The sequence below is a fragment of the Lipotes vexillifer genome, unplaced genomic scaffold (genome assembly GCF_000442215.2).
Source record: "Lipotes vexillifer unplaced genomic scaffold, Lipotes_vexillifer_v1.1 scaffold474, whole genome shotgun sequence".
Taxonomy (NCBI): domain Eukaryota; kingdom Metazoa; phylum Chordata; class Mammalia; order Artiodactyla; family Lipotidae; genus Lipotes; species Lipotes vexillifer.
In genome coordinates, this window is record NW_006772385.1 from 2,797,929 (window position 1) to 2,818,637 (window position 20,709).

General features: G+C 41.8%; 1 protein-coding gene across 3 annotated transcripts in view; it reads right to left on the minus strand.

The window, feature by feature from the left end:
• GRM3 (glutamate metabotropic receptor 3) overlaps positions 1 to 20,709 on the minus strand; it is a 236,365-nt gene that overhangs the window by 8,807 nt on the left and 206,849 nt on the right. For all 3 annotated transcript variants that reach the window (XM_007447476.1, XM_007447477.1, XM_007447478.1), the window contains 2 exons: positions 15,943 to 17,009; positions 5,612 to 5,786 (listed from right to left, as the gene is read on the minus strand). In XM_007447476.1, coding sequence (XP_007447538.1) covers positions 5,612 to 5,786; positions 15,943 to 17,009 — 1,242 coding nt within the window. The remainder of the gene's footprint in view (positions 1 to 5,611; positions 5,787 to 15,942; positions 17,010 to 20,709) is intronic.

A 20,709-nucleotide genomic window follows, 5' to 3' on the forward strand; every position in this document is an offset into this window, starting at 1 on the left:
TTTTTTAATAAAGTCCTGTTCAGAGTTGAACAATGGCTTGCCCCGGCCAACTGGGGTATCTTCAAAGCTTGGCCATTGATAAATGCAAAAGCTTGTCCTCCGGCACTTGCTTTCTGTTGCTGAAGCTCTGTGGCAAATTATACTGTGAAACTAGAAGACGGTTCCCTCGATCTTTTTAGACTGCTGCTTTCTTTTTATAATGTGCAAATGCTTAGTGATAAAGAATAATTCTATTAATTGAGCAGTTCGCACATTACCACCTAGACAAGTGACTTTCTGAATAAGGTTGTGGCAGAGAAAATCAATCTCCATATGCACATGGCTCCTCCGGGACCCAAATCTGGGCATCATTAATTAGCAGAAGCCTCTTGGCTGATTTAATGATAATGACATACATACATCTGAATGATCACCGTGAGCAAGAGAGATACACATCGCTGTAGGACCACGTCTGGGGACATAATAGCTCTGAAGACTGTTGGACACACTCCATTTCTTTCTTCTCCCCCGAGCCTACGCTGATGCAAACCCATATTAGCGTCAGCAATACTCCGACCTGCGCAGGGCCTATAGCGTTTTATGCTGCCAAACCTCACGTGTGCATCCAGTTTGTCTCCCTCAAAATGACGCCATTCACTTACATTCTGCACCCATGCTGGTAGAACAAGATGCTGCCAGGTGTAGTGCTGAAGGGAAGGCTTTTAATTAAAAAAAGAAAAAAATCATTGAATTTGCAGATGCTAAGATTCTCAGCATACGTTCTTGATTGCCTGTCTTTGGGAATCAGCTGTGGGAAGCTCCTTTGCTTCTAAAGCTGAACAAAACAAAGAATGACCTCTTTTTTTTTTTTTTTTCCTCTTCCAAATACAAAGGATGTTTACTTATGTGTGTGGGTGTGGGAGCAGCATTATAAATATGAACTTAGGATTTCAGGGTCTCTGAGTTCTACTGCTATTGGAAGGTGCATTCCCACCTTCAGTAAATGTTTCTTGAGTGGCCAGGTGCTTCTATGGGAGAAATGCCTTCTGTGGAGGGTTCGGACAGCAATGGGGGAAATGACTGTGCTGGGATGTGGCTCTTGGCATCATGAAGCAAAGGATGGGACTTCAAGGGCCTCTCCTTCTCTGAACCCAGGGCCTTCTTTCTCTTTGAGGGCATCTGAGTGGAGCTCCCTGCTCTGCACTGATAGCAGTGGATGAAGCAGACAGGATGGTTTGGGCCAAGGTTCTCAAACCGTTTTCCTTGGACCATCTCTTTTGAACCAGCTGGAGTATCTGTTACCGACCAGACTTCTGGCCTTTACCAAGACCCCATGATACAAAGGGTGGGGCCTGGGAATCTCCATTTCAAGAGTTTTTTTTTTTTAATACACAAATATTGGGGACAACTGGCCTATGGGTACACTTAGTGGAGAAAAGTTACTGTTTCATTTTTATTATTCTGACTCTCACTGTATGTAGTTAATCAGATACAACTAAAATTGGTCTCTTTTGCATACAGCAATATGTAAACATTTCTCAAATGGTGAGTTTTCCAAGATGTCCTTAACGATGTTTTTTCTTCCATGCCTGCTTCTGAGTTTGGCCATGCTTTTCTATCTTTTTGGAGCAACTGCTCAGATTTTAAAACCCGCTAACTGAGCTTCTTTCTGCTGTCAGCCACCTTAGCTGCTGTCAGGGAGCTCACTTAGACTCCAAAGTGATGTGGTATCTCTGCTACTGTCTTGCCAGAGAATTAACCCTGAATTAATATGGCCGCAGCCTCCAGTCAAGGTGACTTCTCGGTATTGCATAAGGTTAAGTGTGTCATGTCACTTAATCCCTGCTAAGAGTGCAGTACCGGTTGGATTTGGGATTTGGAGAGTGCAGCATAATAAAAATGGCCACAAATTCTTTGAGCGGTGGAGTCTGCCTCCCTCCCCTTGAATCTGGGTGGGCTCCGTCATGCTGTCTGGGTCCCATGTGGAGAGGCATCCCACCAAGGCACCATGTATGAGAGTGAATCACGGTGGACCCTCCAGATCAGTTCAGTCTCAGCTGACACCACAGAAGGACCCCAGTCAAGGCCTTGCAGAGCAGGTGGACTGCTCAGTCAAGCCCTGCCTGAATTCCTGACCCACTAAATCAAGAGAGATAACAAAAGGGATTTCTTTTAAGCCACTAAATTTGGGGGAAGTTCGTTATGAGGGAATAGATAACTAAATGTGTCTGTGCGGGGAGTAACTCCGTTGCTATACCAGCTTACTCTCGTCCATACGTGGGGTTTTTGTTTTTACCTCTGGAGGCACTAAGTCAGAAAAAGAGCAGCAATACTGGGAACAATAATCCATTGGAATAAAATGCCTGCAAATACTTAACCAGAAGAACATAAATTATGTACAACCTAAGAAAAACATATGCTGTACTTAATGAATGCAGAGCAGTTTAAGGATTTTTCTTGTTTCTTTAAACAGCGTACTTCCCAGTATTTAGGAGGGAGATGGATGAGCTGAATCTATAATGGAGGAAACAGGCACTGCAATATTAAACCAGTTGCTTAAATTTTCATCATAGTGGGTCAGTAACACGTTTATACATAGAACTAGATCCCATAGGCAAGTGGCTTTCAAATATCTTTGATTGCAGTTCATAGAAATAAATGTTTTACCTGAACCTGGTACCCATACGTAAACTTGAGCAAACTTGGTGAGATACTATTTACCCTGTTACATATGATGCACTCTAAGATACTTTATTCTCTTCTCTTTTATTTTTATATTTTTTATTATTTTTAAAAATAATAGGTCAGTTTTATTTTAATTAATTAATTAATTAATTTGGCCACGCCGTGTGGTATGCGGGATCTTAGTTCCCTGACCAGGGGTCGAACCCGTGCCCCCTGCATTGGGAGTGCAGAGTCTTAACCACTGGACCACCAGGAAAGTCCCTCTATTTCCGTTTTTAAAAAATGCTGGTCAAACATGCTAAATAAATTTCATGACCCATTAATGGATTACATTCTACAGTATGAAAAACACTGCCCCGGACACTAACCTTCCTGGGACCAGGGATTCTGTCCTATTCACCACCGTGCTTAGAAGGCGTTCAGGCACTTAATGACTTTAATGAATTTCATGACAGTGGTTCCAATTTATTAAAATGGGAAGGATACTAATCACAAGTCAGGAAATCCAGTGTCAACCCTTGAATCACTGTATATCCTTGAGAAGTAACTTCTCTTATTTTCTCACCTATAAAATAGAACTTGTGATATCTTGTACACATGGGATAAAATGAGCCCACAAATATTAAACTATCGTGAGTAAAAGATAAAGAATTACAAATAAAAATAAAAGATCAATGGATTCGTTACTTATGCACTTTGAAATGCCTAGAGATACCACTCAAAGACTTCACTTTGTTACTTTACTGCCACTTCTTTAATTTGGATTAATTAGAGGAAAATTGTGGGAAAAATGAGATCTAAATTTAGACCTTTTTAAGGAAAAAAATTAAATTTCACTGAGTAACAAAGTAGTCCTAAAATGTGGGCTGGATAGACTCCTACCTTGAAATATTAGTTGGGCCACTAGCAGATTAGATACTGAGTGACCGCTTAAGCAGGTCCATGGCAGTTGCAGTACATTGTTTTTGTGTAAACGAACATTTCTGAAATTCTGAGGGGAGACTCGATTGGGTAAAGTGTCCTTGTTAACTCTTCAGGAATTTATTAATTCCTAGTACATACATTAGAAAATGCCACCATATCTAAATTACTGAGGTTTGGACGTATGAGATCTGAAAAGTGTCTGTGGAAGACTTAGGGACTCTGCTAAATTGTTTTAATAACAGCCAAGAAGAGCTCTAAGCTATCAACAAGACTCTTTCTGCCCAGAGGTAAATCATGCTGCATAGCCTAGGGTAATTTTCCTTTTGTTCTCCCTGGAAAGTCTACCAAGTAAGTAGCTCATGGGAAATTTCCCGGCTTGCTGCCCTGGCTTTGAAATCAGAGAAACTGGCTCTTAAGTTCTGCTTCTGCCACTTTCAATACGTGTGACCTTGGGTAGATCCCCAAGAGTTGTGAGCGTTAAAGAAGCTATATCCCATGTGCACACGTGTATGAAGTACTTAGCACAATGCCCAGCACAAAGGAAACAATAAATGATAGTTCCTCTTAGCTGTGTTATTGTTGTTTTTATTAGTTATTATTATTAGTTATATGCCAGTTCTTTCTGGTCTGGACTAGCTAGCTTTTATAGTTCAGCTGCTGGAAAAGAGATTTGTTTGCTCAAGAAATAAGCAGGTTTCTTTAAGGTTCAAGGAAAATTATTTCACAAGTTTTACCAGGTCCTGGGACTCGGCCCTCGTGACACCTGGAAATTTAGCTGAAAATGCAATAAGGTCTCCATCTCTATAGCAGCTGAGACGCAGGAGTGGTATACACAGCGCATCACTGCACACGTGCTGTCAGCCATCCGTCTTCCCTTTGTTTGCTAGGAAAAGGGCGGCCCTATAAAATTGTGCACTTTGTTGGAGAAACTGGGGCACTAATGCGATTGCTCACTTTGTGATGCTGAGCTATTTCAAAGTTTCCTTTGTAATCGGCTGGGGCAAAATTGTGAAGTGGTCATTTGTCTCTGTCACTTCCAGGCCTCCTCCCCCCACCCCCCTTCCCCGTCCTCTCCCCTCCTTCCCCCTCATCCTTCTGTCAGTGAATTTCTCCTACTTCATACCATAGATTAGCTGAAAATGGCCTAAAAGGTTGTCCCCTTTAGCGACCTTTGTGTTTTAGATGCCTCTAAAGAATTAAATGATTCTCCAAGGCTACTTTTGCAGACATTTGCAGGCCAGGAGGTGAGAGAATTCTGTCTGGGAGTTACCCTGGTGTCTTTCAGTTAGCACTGCCTTCTCAGCTGAAAAAACACTGTGCCTTTGTCTTTGAAATAGGAAGATCTATTCTAGCGTTTTCCAAAGTGTATTCCATGGGATGTGCAGTTGATTTTACTGTGATCAGTTACTTTTAAGAAACTGTAAAAAACAAAGTGAAATAGGTTTCCCTGCTGTAGAGATTCTTAAAAACCTTTTTCATGCTCATGTCAAAGGAGGTGCTTTGAACTTCCAAGTGGGTATTTAGGATGTAGCATTTTCCACCTTATTTGACTATCTTCCTCTTTTAATTTTTATGAAGCACCTTCAGCATCTATGTGACACAGAACATACTTTACAGAGCACCAGTCTAGTCCAACCCTCTAGGCCAACTAAGGAAGGAAACAGTAAAGTGATGTGCTCAAGGTTACCTGTTGACCTAGTTGCAAAGTCAGGACTGGAAACTTGGTTCTCTGGCTCTACAACTTGGTCAAAAATCCCATTTGTGGTTATGGATTTAATGTCTCTCATCCCTGCTAGACCACATACTGCCAAAACCGAAACTTGACCTCTTCTGCTTATCACTGTATCCTTAGCACCCAGCACAGTACCTGGCACACAGTGATCAAACCAGCACTTACTGAATTGAATTGAGATTGATTATGGGGATGGACGTGTGTTGCCTGTTTCTGTCTATGTCTGTTGCTTCTCCTTCTAGCCTGCTCCCTACTATATATGAAGGGGTCAGTGTCAAGTTCCATACTTACACTGAGAATACGTGGTCCCAGTTCCACTGACACTGAACCTGTTCAGGTGCAGTCTGTGTGTGACCACATTCTTCTGGGGTTGAAACAGGATGATGTGCACCTTGGGTGCAAACAAACAGCCCAGGACCACGAATCCACTCAGGCTAACCGAGATGCACATGGTCGTTGTCTGCACCTATAAGAAAAGATTGCCTAGTTAAGTGTCTTGACTATAAATTCAATACAGTGGCCAACTCAAGAGAGCACTGAAAAAGGAGCAAACTGAAAAAACCCAAATCATCCACAGTTCTGTTCTTATTCTAGCCAAACCAATACAGCAATTATATTGGATCTTCTGAGTTTGGGATGCACATGGAAACATTGCTTAGGATTTGTAAGCAAACACTCTCTGTGTTTGGTGTCCTGAAGGCTTGCCAAGACTTCACCCAGATTTTCTTGTTTTGTTTGTTTTCCTCTTTACTTTGTATAAAGATATTTCTGCAGAGCCACTGAAGTCAGAATCTCAATGAGTAAAATATCAATATTCAGTGATGAAGTGACCAGATAACTGATAATTGGAGTCAATCAACTTGGCTTGTTTAAGGTTTACTATATTATGAACAAATCTGGTCCTGTTTCATATTTCCATTTCTCTTTCTTGCTGGGAGCTCTATCAGCTCTTGGTTTCCCTATTCAACACTGGGGGACATGATCAACTTTCTTCTGGGGTACCTACTCTTTTAATTATTTCATTAGCATCTCTCCGGAATTTTGATACACCAGGTACTCGCTGTTCCATCTTTCTGTTCTCCAGGCTTCTATGCACCCATCCTTGACAGAGAATTTTCCCTTGCTCCCTCTTTGCTTTCCCTGAAAGCAAACCTCAGAACTAGGTTTTATCGTCTCTTCTTCTCGTTCCCTTGCCCGCACTCTTCATCCTCTCCGCTCTCCTCATTTATCCTGGCTTCAGCTCCCAGAGATCTTCTGGAAAATCCCAAATTAGATTCTACGTATTTAATCACTTTCAGTATGAAAAATGGAAATTAATTATTTCTTCTATCAGTTTCTACTCAGAGTAACTATGGTAAATCCTAGAGTCATTTTAGAGTTCTTTTTCCTTTTCCCAGCCGATGCTATTACCAGATCGCAATAATTTCTCATGCCCTAAAGTGTCTGACCTTCTGTAATCAAAGGAAGCTGAAGACTGAACAGTTAACTGGAAGAGCCACATAACTTGAGAAGACTTCTTTCTGTTTTTGATTTTTTAAAAATCAGGTTACGCTTGTATCATAATTCTTCAGACTCTGGTTTTACTTTAATTGCTGAAAGTAAATCTCTCCTCACTATCTTTTTTTTTTTAATTTAATTTAATTTTTGGCTGTGTTGGGTCTTTGTTGCTGCGTGCGGCCTTTCTCTAGTTGCGGCGAGTGGAGGCTACTCTTCGTTGCGCTGTGCGGGCTTCTCGTTGCGGTGGCTTCTCTTGTTGCGGAGCACGGGCTCAGTAGTTGTGGCCCGCGGGCTCTAGAGCGCAGGCTCAGTAGTTGTGGCGCACGGGCTTAGTTGCTCCGCGGCATGTGGGATCTTCCTGGACCAGGGATCGAACCCGTGTCCCCGGCATTGGCAGGCGGATTCCTAACCACTGCACCCCCAGGGAAGCCCTCTCCTCATTATCTCAAAGCTCTTGCTCCCCTAACCACTCCAGTGCTTTCCAACTTGGTCCCCAGTTTCAGGCTCTTCTCTCTTTTGTCAGCTTCTCAGAAAAGTCTACTATGTAATTCCATGATGGAAAAGCCTTGATAAATCATAACTATGTTATTTATAGCAAGTCCATTACTGACGTAATTTTTCTTCTTACATATACGTATAATATGATATTAGAACTGTGCTGTTCCTACCTCGGTTTTGACCGTGGTGCCAGTGGGAAAGCTACCAGATATCCCAGTGAGGGTGAGACAAGTTCAAATGTGCACATTTTCAAGAAAACCTTCTATAACTTTGAAACTCCTCACATACTTTAAGACATTACAAGGAGAGGAGAAGGGAGGCTTCTGTGAGGAGATCTTGGCCCAAAGCTGTGCTGTGAATTCCATGCCCTCCACCCCTTAGGGGGATTGTGTCCATCTCTTCACTTAAAGCTTACAGAGGAGGGCGTCACTGTGGCCCTTCACAGTAGGTTTGAGGTTTTTCTGTGGTTGGGAGGATGCTCTGGCTGGGAGCCTGATTCCTCTCTTGAAAATCTAGAAGGTGAGAAATGGCTAGTCACTTTTGTAGCAGAGCAAGGAGACTGGCTGATGTATTGAGATAGTCCTTTACTCTAAAAATTTATCAAAACAAACGCTACATGAGTGGTATGCCAGACAAGATGAGCCATTGTGGGTCGTCTAGGGCCCGTATGGAGGGGCCTGGAGTCCTTCTCAGAAGGAGGCTAGAGGGGAGTAGCTGGATTGTGACAACTCAGAGTAGCGAATTGCTAGCCAGCTCACTCAAGGACTTGCGGGAGAAAAAGGCCAGCAGGACCTTTCTGATGATCAGGTGAAAACACCCTTTAATCACCTTCCAGGTTATCCCAAGGATGTGTCTTTAGCCACTGCGGACTTAGAGATCATAAAGTCATCCTGTTATGTAAGAACCATCCTACTTCTTCCTTATTACTCTCTAACCGGGCCTGAGAGGGAAATAGCAACTGGTGGACTGGGGAGTGTGAGCTGGGAGAAAGGGGAAGCCAACCACTGCAGCTCCAAGGCAGGCCAGACCTCAGGAGAAAATGATACTGAATGTTACGTCATGATATGATTTGATAACTACATAGGACAAGGCATTTGAATTTCCTACTAGAGACATTTTTCCATTGAAAATGAATGTAGGACCTTATGTCACCTAAGGGCACACACATTCATGGGCCTACCAAGGTCATGAGAGTTTTCATTCATTGATGTATCCCCAACACTAGGATGGTGTCTCACATAAGGTGAACAGTCAGTGTTTGCATGTATCCACTGGAATTTCCATCCAGGGGTGGAGGGGTGACTAATCTCACTAACTACTAAAGGGACACAGGGAAGCATAACGAAAGGTGCGTTTTGGTCATAGTTTATGCTGCATTATTTTTCGGTACACCTGCTTTAAATTTGATACCTTTTAATTTTTTTCAAAGCCCAAGTATCAGCCTCGTAGTTTCAGTTGCCCAGTTCCCTCTATAAGTCACACTATAAAGAGTCTGTATTTATCTATAATTATTTGTTCTGCGTCTTTGAACACTCCCAGCCCATGCTGCCTTGTTTTCATCTTCCTCAAACTCCTAGAAACACTTGACATGGTTAATCACTTCCTGGATCCATCCTTCCCTCACTGGACAGTTCCTTGTCTGAGTTACCTTTGCTGACTTTTTCTCTTCTACCTGAATTCTAAGTGCTGGAGTGTTTCAGAACTCAGTTTTGGACACTCTTCTCTTTACCATCTCATTGAGTTCCATGGCTTAAGTACCTCCTATGTGGATGGTATTCATCTATGTAGTACTAGTTCCAACTTATCTTCTGGGCTTCCAGACCTATACATTCAACTGCCATCTTGGCATATTGTTGTGGATGTGTAGTGGGCAAATCAGAATGAATATGGAAGCAGAACTTGATCCTTTCCTCCAAGTATCTCCATTTAAGTGACACCAAATGCCACCCACTTGTGCAAGCCAAAAACCTGAGAGTCATCCTTCATTTTGCCATTTCCCTCACACCCACACATCCAATCCAATAGCAAGTTCTTTTGGTTCTTTTGGAAGATAATCCTGTATGGTCTGTTGGGCTTCTGTATGTCTTTCCAGCAGCGGCTCCGGCTGCCTTTGTTCTGGACTTTCTTTTCAATGGTATTTTTATAGCAAAGAGCCCTAGAAGATAGAGGTAGTGCCTGTGGAACAAAGGACCAGCATATCACTCATTAGAGAAGATTCAGGTTCCCCAATCTAACTGTTCTTCCCTGTAATGCCACCGCTGACTGTGCCGTGGTCATGATGCCCTTTGCATAGCCTGTGGGAAGTGGGGCTCAGGTAACCAGAGCCAGTGCGGAGCTCTGGCTACTGCCATTGCTTTGAGTCAAAGTCCTTTTTGTCAGCGGCAACAAAACTGTGGCAAGCTAACATGTTAAGTTGGAGTCAGTCAAGTAAAATCTCAGACTCTTCGGTCTTTGACAGTTGTGACAGTGAGATCGGAAAGGCTTTCTCAAAGAGGAAGGATGAGGGCCTTGTGGGCTGATGAACAGGCCTTGAGAACAGTCCCTGGGGATCCGTAGCAAACAGGCTGACCAAACTGTACAGCCAACCAGACAATAAATAGTGCTCCACTTTATGGCCATTAAAGAAGAGGATTTGGGGGGTGGTTCGCAGGCTGAGTAACAGGAAGTAGATTCGGATAGAGCTGCTAGACCTGTACTGAAATTGTTGCTGACTCACCTCTGGGGGTGGTGTGGATTTCCTCCCTATTCTGATTCAGGTCCTTGGTGGGCAGAAAGTTCTACTCTTTTTTCACATAAAAGTTGCAGAGACAAGCACCTACACTGACCCTACACTGAAAAGAGAAGACTTCAGAGAAGCAGAGACCAGGTGAGTCATTTAAACTTTGGCTGGCTCCCTTGGGAAATGAGGGAAGAGGGCGACCAGTGCTTGTGAAGGAAGAATGGCAACAGCTAGGCCCTCTTAGGGCTCATCCCTTGGTATAGTCTCTCACGCCAAACTTAGATCCATTCTGCGATGACAGAAGTCTCAGTTTTTTACAGTGGAACCTGGCTGCAGAAAAGGAGCTTTGGCCCTCTCTGTCAGATTGCCCTGAAAGAGGATAATGCTCTGGGAAGCCATAGATGAGGCACTGACCCGTATTTGGGCTCTTCCTGACCTGGATTGGGTTGAAAATGCTGACAGAAGTGCTGCCCCAAAGAATGAGAGACAGACGCAAGGAAATCTGGACGAATTCCTGCAGTCAGCTGCAGCCCTGGAAAGCTTGCTTAGCCCTTAGGCTAAAACCAGGCAAGATGCTAAGAGATGTTATCACGATGAGACAGAAAATGCCCTGGATTAAGATGAACTCCTTGAAAAACGTTGCTGCTGTCTGTGCAAGTCAGTGGCGAGTGAGCTGAAATACACAAACCACGTGGCCCAGGCAGATAGCTACCGATATCTGGCTCTGGCCTCTGAGTCAAGGGGTCCCCAAAACTGAAATGAACAGTGACAGTAATGATGACGTTGCCATTCAGTTCAGGGTTTTGGGTGCTCAGAAACATTGGACCTTCGTTTGGTTGAGCCATGCGTAGCTGCTGCATGCTTGAAACACAGAGCAAATGTGCCTTCCTTCCTGGCATGGAGATGTCCGTGCTGCCTGATTCCTCCCTTACTCTTTCCATCCTGATCGTAGCTGCCTTAAGAAGAAAGGAAGGATAGGAACAATGTCTCCCCATCCCCAAGGGTGGCTGCCATCCATATGCACCAGACCCAGTATGCTGGGAAACTCTGGGGAGGGAAGAACTCAAATTTTTATGCTCTGTTGGTTACAGGGACTTGCGCAACCTACACAAATGCTGATGTTCTGGCTACAGTGGTGGCTGCGGGTAATAAGAGTCCTTTGTTTCTGAGTTAGGAGTCTCAGGTCTTCTGTCAGCATCCCTGAAACTGTGGCGGGCTAACCTGTTAGATTGCAGGATGGATTAAAAACCCTTCTCGGTCCTTCACAGGTTCTGTCTCCATCACTAACATCCTACCCTTGGCTCTGGCCACCACCATCTCTGACCTATCGCAGTCACTTAACTGCTCTCCCCACCCCTGCTTTTGCCTTTCTGTCGTACATTGTCTTTAGCAGCTTGATTTTTTTTTTTTTTCCTAAAATGTGAGGTCACAAAATATGAGATCATTAAACTGCTCCATTTATAAGTATTTCAGTGGTTTCTTTTTCCATAGAGAACAAAATCTAAACTTTTTGCTATGGCCTATAAAGTCCTATGTGGTCTAGCTGCCCACCCTCCCAACCGCCCACCTCTCATATAAGCTCACTCTCCCATCTACTCATTAAACTGTAGCCAGATACACCTTTCTTTTCTAAGACATTTTTGCCTAGGGGTGTTTGTACTTGCTGTTTCTTCTGTCTAGCAGGTAGAATTCCCCTGGTTTGCTCCTTCCCATCTTTCGGTAGGGTATTATGAAATAGGCACTAGTAGTGGTGGCAAACATTTTTTGAAAGAATGAGATGTGATACATTTCTTTAAATCTTCAAGGTAGTCAACGTGGGAAAATTGGAATTTCTCTGCAAGTACTTAAACCTTGTAAAAATTCTAAAGTCACCTCCAAGTCTGCCTAGGCAAAATGCTTTGCCTGCACCAACCCCAGTAAGAATCCAGCGTCTTGATACCTAGAGTACGGTCCTTTGCCTCGCAGCATCTCCACCATCTGGGAGCTTGCTAGAAATCCAGAACCTTGGGCCTCATCCCTTCTTACTGAATCAGTATCTTTAGCAAGATTCCCAGGTGGATGCGCCTTAAAGTTTGGGAAGCACTGTAGTAGCATAACCCCGCTCCTTTCCGTCATAGTACTCACCACCGCGTGAGTTATCCTGAATTTTCACTTGTTAATTATTTACTCACCGTCTCTATGCTCCTCTCATTCCCCACCAGATTGTAAGTTATAAAAGAGGAGGGGCTTGTCTGTGTTGATAGCTGTATCCCCAAGGCCCATAATAAATGCTCAGATACTTTGGGAAGACATGAATGAACAAAATACTCAGTAATTACCATTTAAACTTTTTACGGTAAACTTTCCACCCAAACGTGACCTAGTTTTTCTTTACACCATTTGAGCTATGTATTGGATCCCTGATGACTCGGTGTTTGATTCTTATGCTCTCTGGGATGGTTTTGTTGTGATACAGAAGGAGGCAGCCTGGATATTTCTCAAAGATCCTTTGAAGTTTTGGATTCTGACCCAAGTTCTTGCTCGCTCTGTCCTGACGTCTCTTACAGTGTTGACTAGTCTTGCTTGTTCTAGGTTTTACTCCTACAAGTCCCTCCTTCATATTAAGGATAGATAAGTGTGTGATATAGTGGGAAAGGCATGGATTTGAATCCAAAAAAAACTAGTCCTACTATTTTTTAACCGTGCCACCTGGGAAGTTAATTGCCCTCTGAGTCTATTTACTCATTTCTCTACTGGATAATGAAATTCGCTTTCCAGGGTGCTATGAGAATACGTGAGCTCATGTACGCAAAGCACTTAGTAGAATAAGGTCTTGGAATTTGGTCAGGAAGACTTAGTTCCTTTCTTTCCCTCTTACCTTAATCGTGTCACTTTTTGCCCAAGTGAACCACCAACCAAAAGAAAACAAGAAAAATTAAAAAATCACAAGACCTCAAAGCCCTTAAACATTATTTAAATGAATTCCTCTACCTGGTATAATCTGACCAAGCTGCCAGTTCCCATTAATTTCTCACTGGACTCCCCCTATCTTCCATTTGAGCACGACCAATATTATTGCATTCTTCTTGGTTCATTTCTATTTTGCCTCAAGAATATGCCCTGTAGGCCCTATATACTCTAACTACCTTACTTGCACTTTCCTACCAAGGTACAGGATGAAATCCCACCTCTTTAAGGAGATTCCTGGAAAGACCAAGCTCTTACTGATCCAACTCTTTTTTTGAAACAAATAGGCATTTAAGAGTTTCTATCAGCAATTTAATTATAAACTATTCTGTGTTAATCTTGAATTCGTTCATGCTTGTTATTGTTTTCCCAACTGAGATGTAAGCTTTTTGAAGACTAGAATAGGGCTTTATATTGTTTTCTAACTCCCAGTGGGTGGCCAAGTACTGAGTCATAAACCTTGTTGACCGATGGCCAAATTCCTAATGCTGGTACTTAGATTATTATTGGGTACTTTTCTAATGCTGCTGATTCTGTCCGAGCCACATGGTTTCCCTCCAGGAAATTTTAAATCACAGTCTAAAACAAGGGTCCTGAGTTCAGATACCTATAGGGCTCTGCAGATTCATACGTGAGGATAGCCAGGTGTAAGAATTCAGGGGCTGGTGGGAGCTGTGGCCAACAGGAGTGAGAGTGCTCTGTCTAGAGGCATAAGCACTACTCAACCAGCTAATTGTGGGTTCACATGTTTTATTTTGTTAAGAGAAGCCAAGAATCTAGATAGTTATGTATAATTTCTCAATTTTCTTACTTTGGCAAACATTTCAAAGAATTTCCAAACAGTGCAGGCCAAACTAGAGATATCTGTGGGACAAGAAGAGCGTGTGATTCATTAGAGCAGCGATTTTCAATCCTGGCTGCAAATGAGAGTCACTTGGGGAGCTTTGAAAAATCCTGATGTCTAAGCCACAGATCAGGCCAATTAAATCAGAATATCTGGGGCTGTGCCCCAGGTATCAATATTTTTTTTCAAAGCTACCCAGTTGATTCAATGTGTGGTTGAATGTGAAAACCTCTGTGTTGGAGGCTCTGGTCTACTGTCTCATTTCTTTTGTAAATTTAGGATTGGGATTCTTTGCAAGGATAAGTGAGACCTCAGATGATCTCTGTGGGATTCATTGCCTTAATTAGCATAGCCCTTAAAACACTCGACTCTACAACCTCTGCCCCATTTTCCTTGTAACTTCTGCCATGTGGTAAAACTTCTGGTATCTTCAGCTAATTTCATTTAATCATGATATTGCTATCATGTTAAAGGAAGAAGTCATTTTTTTATGTTTTAGGAATAAATGCTAGTTCATTCAATAAAATTAAATTTTATTCTCGGTAGTATTTTTGTTTTATGTGTTCATTAGCTTTTTTGAGAATGAATAGTTTCAAATCATACGTGAGGATAGAACAAATAACATTGTAACTATTTTGCATTTCCAATACCCCAAGTCCTGTCTACTAAGGATGGCTTCCTAAGAACTGAAAAAAATAATCCTTACAGATCTATAGGAGGAGGATGTGTATAGAAAGACAGAAGATAGAATTGGGGGCATTAAAATGCATTAACTGTAGTTCTCCATTTAATCCCCACACTAGAAAGGTACGAAATCCCGTGTGCGTGTAATCTGACCTTTGATTTTGTTGATTTAGTTCTGATGTCTTCTCTTTTGACAGATTTTCAAAAATTTTTATAGGTAGTCTTATAGAAAGCCTGACCGTTATCCCAACATTGAATGTATATTCTTTATTTTTCTTGCTGCTCCTTTAATGTGGTCCATAGGTTTCAGTCACAACGTTGTGGATAATTTACTAGACTAGACACATCAAGCTTTACCAGTCTCTTGATCTCTTGCTTTAAGTAGCTTTGTCTTATTTTTGAGCTGCAATATTCACGAGCTTGGTAACATAGGAATTGCTGATAAACAGAAACATTTGAGGACTATTCCAACCTACAGAGGCACTTTACTTTGTGAAATCATGTTGTAACAAGGAAACCATAAGGCCTCTGGAAAACTTAATGGCGAATTAAGAAATATAGAGAATAAAAACCAATTGCCTTAAGAGGAAACAATTCTTATACTTATTGGGAAATACGAAAATGAGAATTATAAACGTGAGAGCAACTGATTGATGGTTTCAACAATTTGAGAAATTTTGATGGAATCATGAACTGTTTCTTTCAGGAGAGATGGTCATTATATTGAAGCCCAGAAATCTGAACTAAATATTACTGGAGACTATATGAATAATGACTTAATTAGGTTACCTGGATATAGACAGTAACAGTTTTAACTGATTCAGGGATTACATACATATACCACATCTACAGGAAGTGAAGTTGTAGAAAAAGTATAACAAATATCATATTTTAACTTGTTTTAGAGAAATAATGATGCTTATTTGAAGCTTGAGTGAAAATTTTTAGATCTTTAAACTGATCCTGGCTTAATGTTGCAACTCTGCTTTAATTTACAGATTGATCTGTGGTAGCCAGGTCCTCTCGTGTCTAATTTAAAGTCTTATTCTCTTGTCATTCACTTTCTAAATTAAATTAAAAGTTTTAAGGGCCGTGTGCATGCATGCGTGTGTGTGTGTGTGTGTGTGTGTGTGCGTATGTGTGTGTATTAAACTTTCCTCCCACTAGATTATAAATTGCTTGAATGACCATGCCATTTACATTTATGTTCCTCTCTGTGCCTAGCACAATGCTTTCCACATAGCAAGCACTAATTAAATGTTTTAAAACATATTGAATTAATTTCCTTATACAATATGGTGGTTCATCATGGCATTTATAATTTAGCTACCTAATTGCTGAGATGAAATAAAAGGAGTCTCTTTTAAATTATACATAACAAAACAGTGGCAGGATACAAGAAGAAAGAAAAGGAGAAACCATTCTGAGACTTACTCTGTAGTCACTTGAAGTCACATAAAATATAGGGAGGAAGGCCAACCAGATGATGCATGTGGTGTACATGGTAAAACCAATGAACTTGGCTTCGTTGAAATTTTCTGGGCACTTCCGCGTTTTGAAGGCATACACAGTGCATAAGATGACCAGGACCACATCGTAGGTAAGTGAGATCAACATGCTGGAATCTTTGACATTGCATTTTAAGATGACTGTTTCCCGCTTCTCTGGAAGGGTGTACCGCCTGGTGCCTGGAACCTCCAGGATGAGCCACACAGACACTACCACAATTTGCACCAGTATCAGACCCAGGCAGATGAAAACCTGAGAACTTGGGCTGATGAATTTTGGCCTCTGAGCGCCATTCTTTACCCCATCGAAGACACGGGCAATGCAGTTTGTCTTGGTCAGCAGGGCTGAGTAACAGACAGCGAAGGACGTCCCCAGCCCTAGTCGGCGCAATGCACAGATGACTGGTGACGGCTTGGAAATGAAGAAGAATGTCATGCAATAGGACAGGCCAACCCCAAACAACAAGATGTAGCAGAGCTCCCGGCCTGATGCTTTGACCAAGGGTGTGTTGTTGTGCTTGATAAAGACAGTCACAACCACGCATGTACACATAAAACCCAGGCAGGCAATGGTGACTGGACCAATGGCCCAGGCATCTTGCCACCTGATGTAGTCCTCAGGAAGGTCAAAGCAGCCAGATAGGTCTGCAGTGGGCCACTGCCCAAGGCCGCAATCCATACAGGTAAACTCGTCAGCCAGGTATTCGTAGGGCTCGCAGGGGATGCAGATCCAGCAGCAGACATCCCCTGGTTGCATATTCTTCATTTCATTGGGTGCACAGGGGTCGCTGCACTGGGACGTGGGGATTGAGTTTCGGGACCAGTGGATAGAGTCGACGTCTACTGATAAGGTTTCTGCCCAATGACCAACCTTCAAGTAGGAATACTTGCCGCCCACGTACTGGAAGTTGAACACGTTGTAACGTCCCATTCCGTCTCCAAAAGTGTCAAACTTGACAGTGCTATCTGCACCTCTGTCTGGGTTGAATGGAGCTGTGACATGTAAAGTAAAAGAAAAGAAAAAAAAGAACACTGTTTAGGTGTCTTAAGTGTGATCGGTCAATGACTTTATATCATACACTTAGTAAAACTGAAATAACAGGGAACAGGGATTCCAAGGCTGAGATAATTTATCAATTACCATTGAATTTACATATTAAAAACTACTGGAGTCTTCAAGCATTCACAAAGTCATTCACTTAACATTCCTGAGTGCCTCCTGTGTGCCAAGTGCCAGTGATAATCATGAGTACGATACAGTGTCTGCCTTCAAAGGAGCTGATTATTTAACAGGGAAACCGTTGAACATGTAGTCATATTTTATGTGGTATATAAATATTCATTTCTTGAAAGATTCCACAATAGGAATTGGACAAAACTTCAAATCTCATCTCTATTACGTATTTATATATTTATGTATAGAAATTAAATATTTTCATGAACCTATATAATTAAAAGGAGGAATTTTTCTCCTTCAAATCAAGAAAAAAATTTTCATTATAAATGGATGGTATGTTTCTTTTAAACAGTTTAGATAATTCAGAAGGAAAGAAAAAAAGAACTGTCATCCATAATCCTTCAACTGTAGTATTTTCATGTTTTGGAGGCTATTCATTCTGACTACATATTTGCATTTGTCTGTGTATAGCATACTCCTATCCGCATATATACAACCTGAATATTCTGAAGGCACCTACAGTAGAAGCTAGGTAATTGCTTTAAAGTTTGTTCCTAACTGTACAGGATCGGTAGCCCTCAACCCTGTCCCTTTCTTATAGCCAGTGCCTAAGAGCAGTGCCTCTCTAAGCATCTCTGGTTCCTCTCTCCTGTCTTCCAGCTGCTGCTCATCATGTCTCTCTTGCCAACATCAGCTGCCATTCTGTTCACCATTTTTATGCCACCTTCTCTGGTCTGCTCTGTGCCTACTATTTCACATTGCCGACCTTTTTTTTTTTTTTTTTTTGGTACGCGGGCCTCTCACTGTTGTGGCCTCTCCCGTTGCGGAGCACAGGCTCCGGACGCGCAGGCTCAGCGGCCATGGCTCACGGGCCCAGCCGCTCCGCAGCATGTGGGATCTTTCCAGACCGGGGCACGAACCCGTGTCCCCTGCATCGGCAGGCGGACTCTCAACCACTGAGCCACCAGGGAAGCCCACATTGCCGACCTTTACTCTTTCCTTAAATGTAGAAGAATGAAGCTGATGTCTCTGATGCACAGACAATCTTTATTAGTCAGGGTAGGCTTGCCTATGTTGGTAAATAGACCCCAAATTGTTTAAGGGTTCAAACACAATGGAAATTTATTTCTCCCTTGTGCAGTAGGCTAAGGTCTTGGTGGGTGGGTATCTCTCCTCCACACAGTGATTCAGGAACCCACGTTCCTTCCATCTTGAAGCTGTACCAATTCCTAGGGCCTCCTCCTCATTGGCGTCCATGCAGTGGAAGGAGAAAAAGAGTATGAATTAGGTACATCTGCTTCCTAAAAGTATAAACCTGGAAGTGGCACGTGCTTTTATTCACATTTATTGACTAGAAATTAGTTACAGGGTCACACCCAACTTCGAGAGCAGCTGGGAAATGTGGCTTAGCTGATGTGCCCAACTACAGCTATGGATGAGAAAGGGGAATTTGCAGGACACTGCAGTCTCTTACTCTGCAGGTCTTTGCTGTCTTTACTACCCTCCTCCCTGAGCTCCATCCTGTCTTCTCTGGGGCTCATGTTGTTCCAGCCAGCAGGAAGCAGCTTACTTTTCTTGGGTCTAGTTATTTTATGGAGGAAAGGGTCCCTCAATGTGTTGCTTGGGTCCTTGGTAAAAGAAAACCTCACATTTCGCCTAATAGCTCTTGCCTACATAGGATGCATAGATGCCCCTAGAGTGTCGGGCTTGGTGTTTCCAGTAATGTGTTGTACCATATATAAAGTCTGTTAGCAAATGTAATTCAATATGCCACATTTATTGCTCACTTATTATGAGTTATTTTCCTTTAGTGATCTTGTTATCTCACATTTGACTTCCCTAAACTTCACCTAGCTTTCTGCCGCATTCTTCAAACCCATCACCTATGTCTGTGTGTGTCTGTACTGCAGTTGGGGATTGGCTTCAAGTTCTTAGCGAGACACGCTGTAGTCATAGATGAGTGCATGATTTTGGATTTAGATGGACTATGTGTGATTGTCATCTCTGCCTTTTAATAGCTGTATGTCCTTAGGCACGTTAACCTTTCTAACTCTGTTTCCTAATCAGCAAATTATAATATAAATAACAAATTATAAATAAATGTAAAAATGCTAAATAAATTGATCATTTTCTACTGGTTTATAACATTTGCCAGATACTGAATTGTGGGATAATTCATTTCTCTCTGTTATTTCTCTTGATCTCTTTCCACAGCAGTATGATCTTTTTTGCAACTACTACAGCTTTAGACTATGTTTTAATATGTTAGAACAAATGAACATGGGAGTTGAAACATTATTGCTATATTTTCAGGAGTAGGAATCAATATCACAGCTCTTAGATCACAGAAAACTAAATTTATTTAGTCCATGCTTAGAAAAATTTCATTAAAAATTTTAGAGACTCCTTTCACATGTTACAAATAAATAAAATGTTGAATATTTTAACATAGTTTACATCAAGTATAAGAACCTCAGATGTGTTATTAATTTTTTTTATTCTCAACTACACAGTCAATCTCCACCAGTGTTCAGTGGATGTTATTAGGTCATTCTGGAAAAGATTTGTAAAATAAATGTTTTATAGCTTTAAATATTTCACTATTTTCACAGCTATTCTTGAATATAAAGTTTCTTAAAAATAATATATTTGAAAGGTGACAAAACTGGTTGTTTTGCGTAATCTGAGCCGGAGAGGGTTATTGATAAGATTGTTGGCATGTGAGCTAATAATGTAAACACTAAAGATGTAAAACATTCCTTTTATAAATCTTTTATGGAAATCATCTGATATCATTAACTGAATATTGGAACAGACTGGTGGCCTAGTTGAGAATAACAAAACTAATAACACATCTAGGGTCTTAACACTTGATGTAAAATGTTTTAAAATAGTCAACATTTTACTTATTTGTAACATGTAAAAGGAATACCTGAAATTTTTTTTTTTTTTTGCCGTACACGGGCCTCTCACTGTTGTGGTCTCTCCCGTTGCGGAGCACAGGTTCCGGACGCGCAGGCTCAGGGGTCATGGCTCACGGTCCCAGCCACTCCGCGGCATGTGGGATCTTCCCGGACCGGGGCACAAACCCGTGTCCCCTGCATCGGCAGGCGGACTCTCAAACAAACACTGCGCCACCAGGGAAGCCCAGAATACCTGAAATTTTTAATACCTCTTTTCTAAGCATAGAATAAACAAACTTAGCTTGATGTAACATAAGAATTCTGATATTGATTCCTACTCATGAAAATCTGGTAATAATATTTCAATTCCCATTTTTTTCTTAATTGTTTGAATATACAGAGCATGGATAGTTTTTTTTAAAGAGCCTAAATGAGGACTTTAGCTCTGGCTTTTACAAAATGTAGGCACTTTTAAAAAATTGGAGTACAATTGCTTTACAATGTTGTGTTAGTTTCTGCTGTACAAAGAAGTGAATCAGCTATATGTATACATATATCCCCTCCTCTTGGACCTCCCTCCCCCCACCTCCTTCCCACCCATCTACGTCATCAC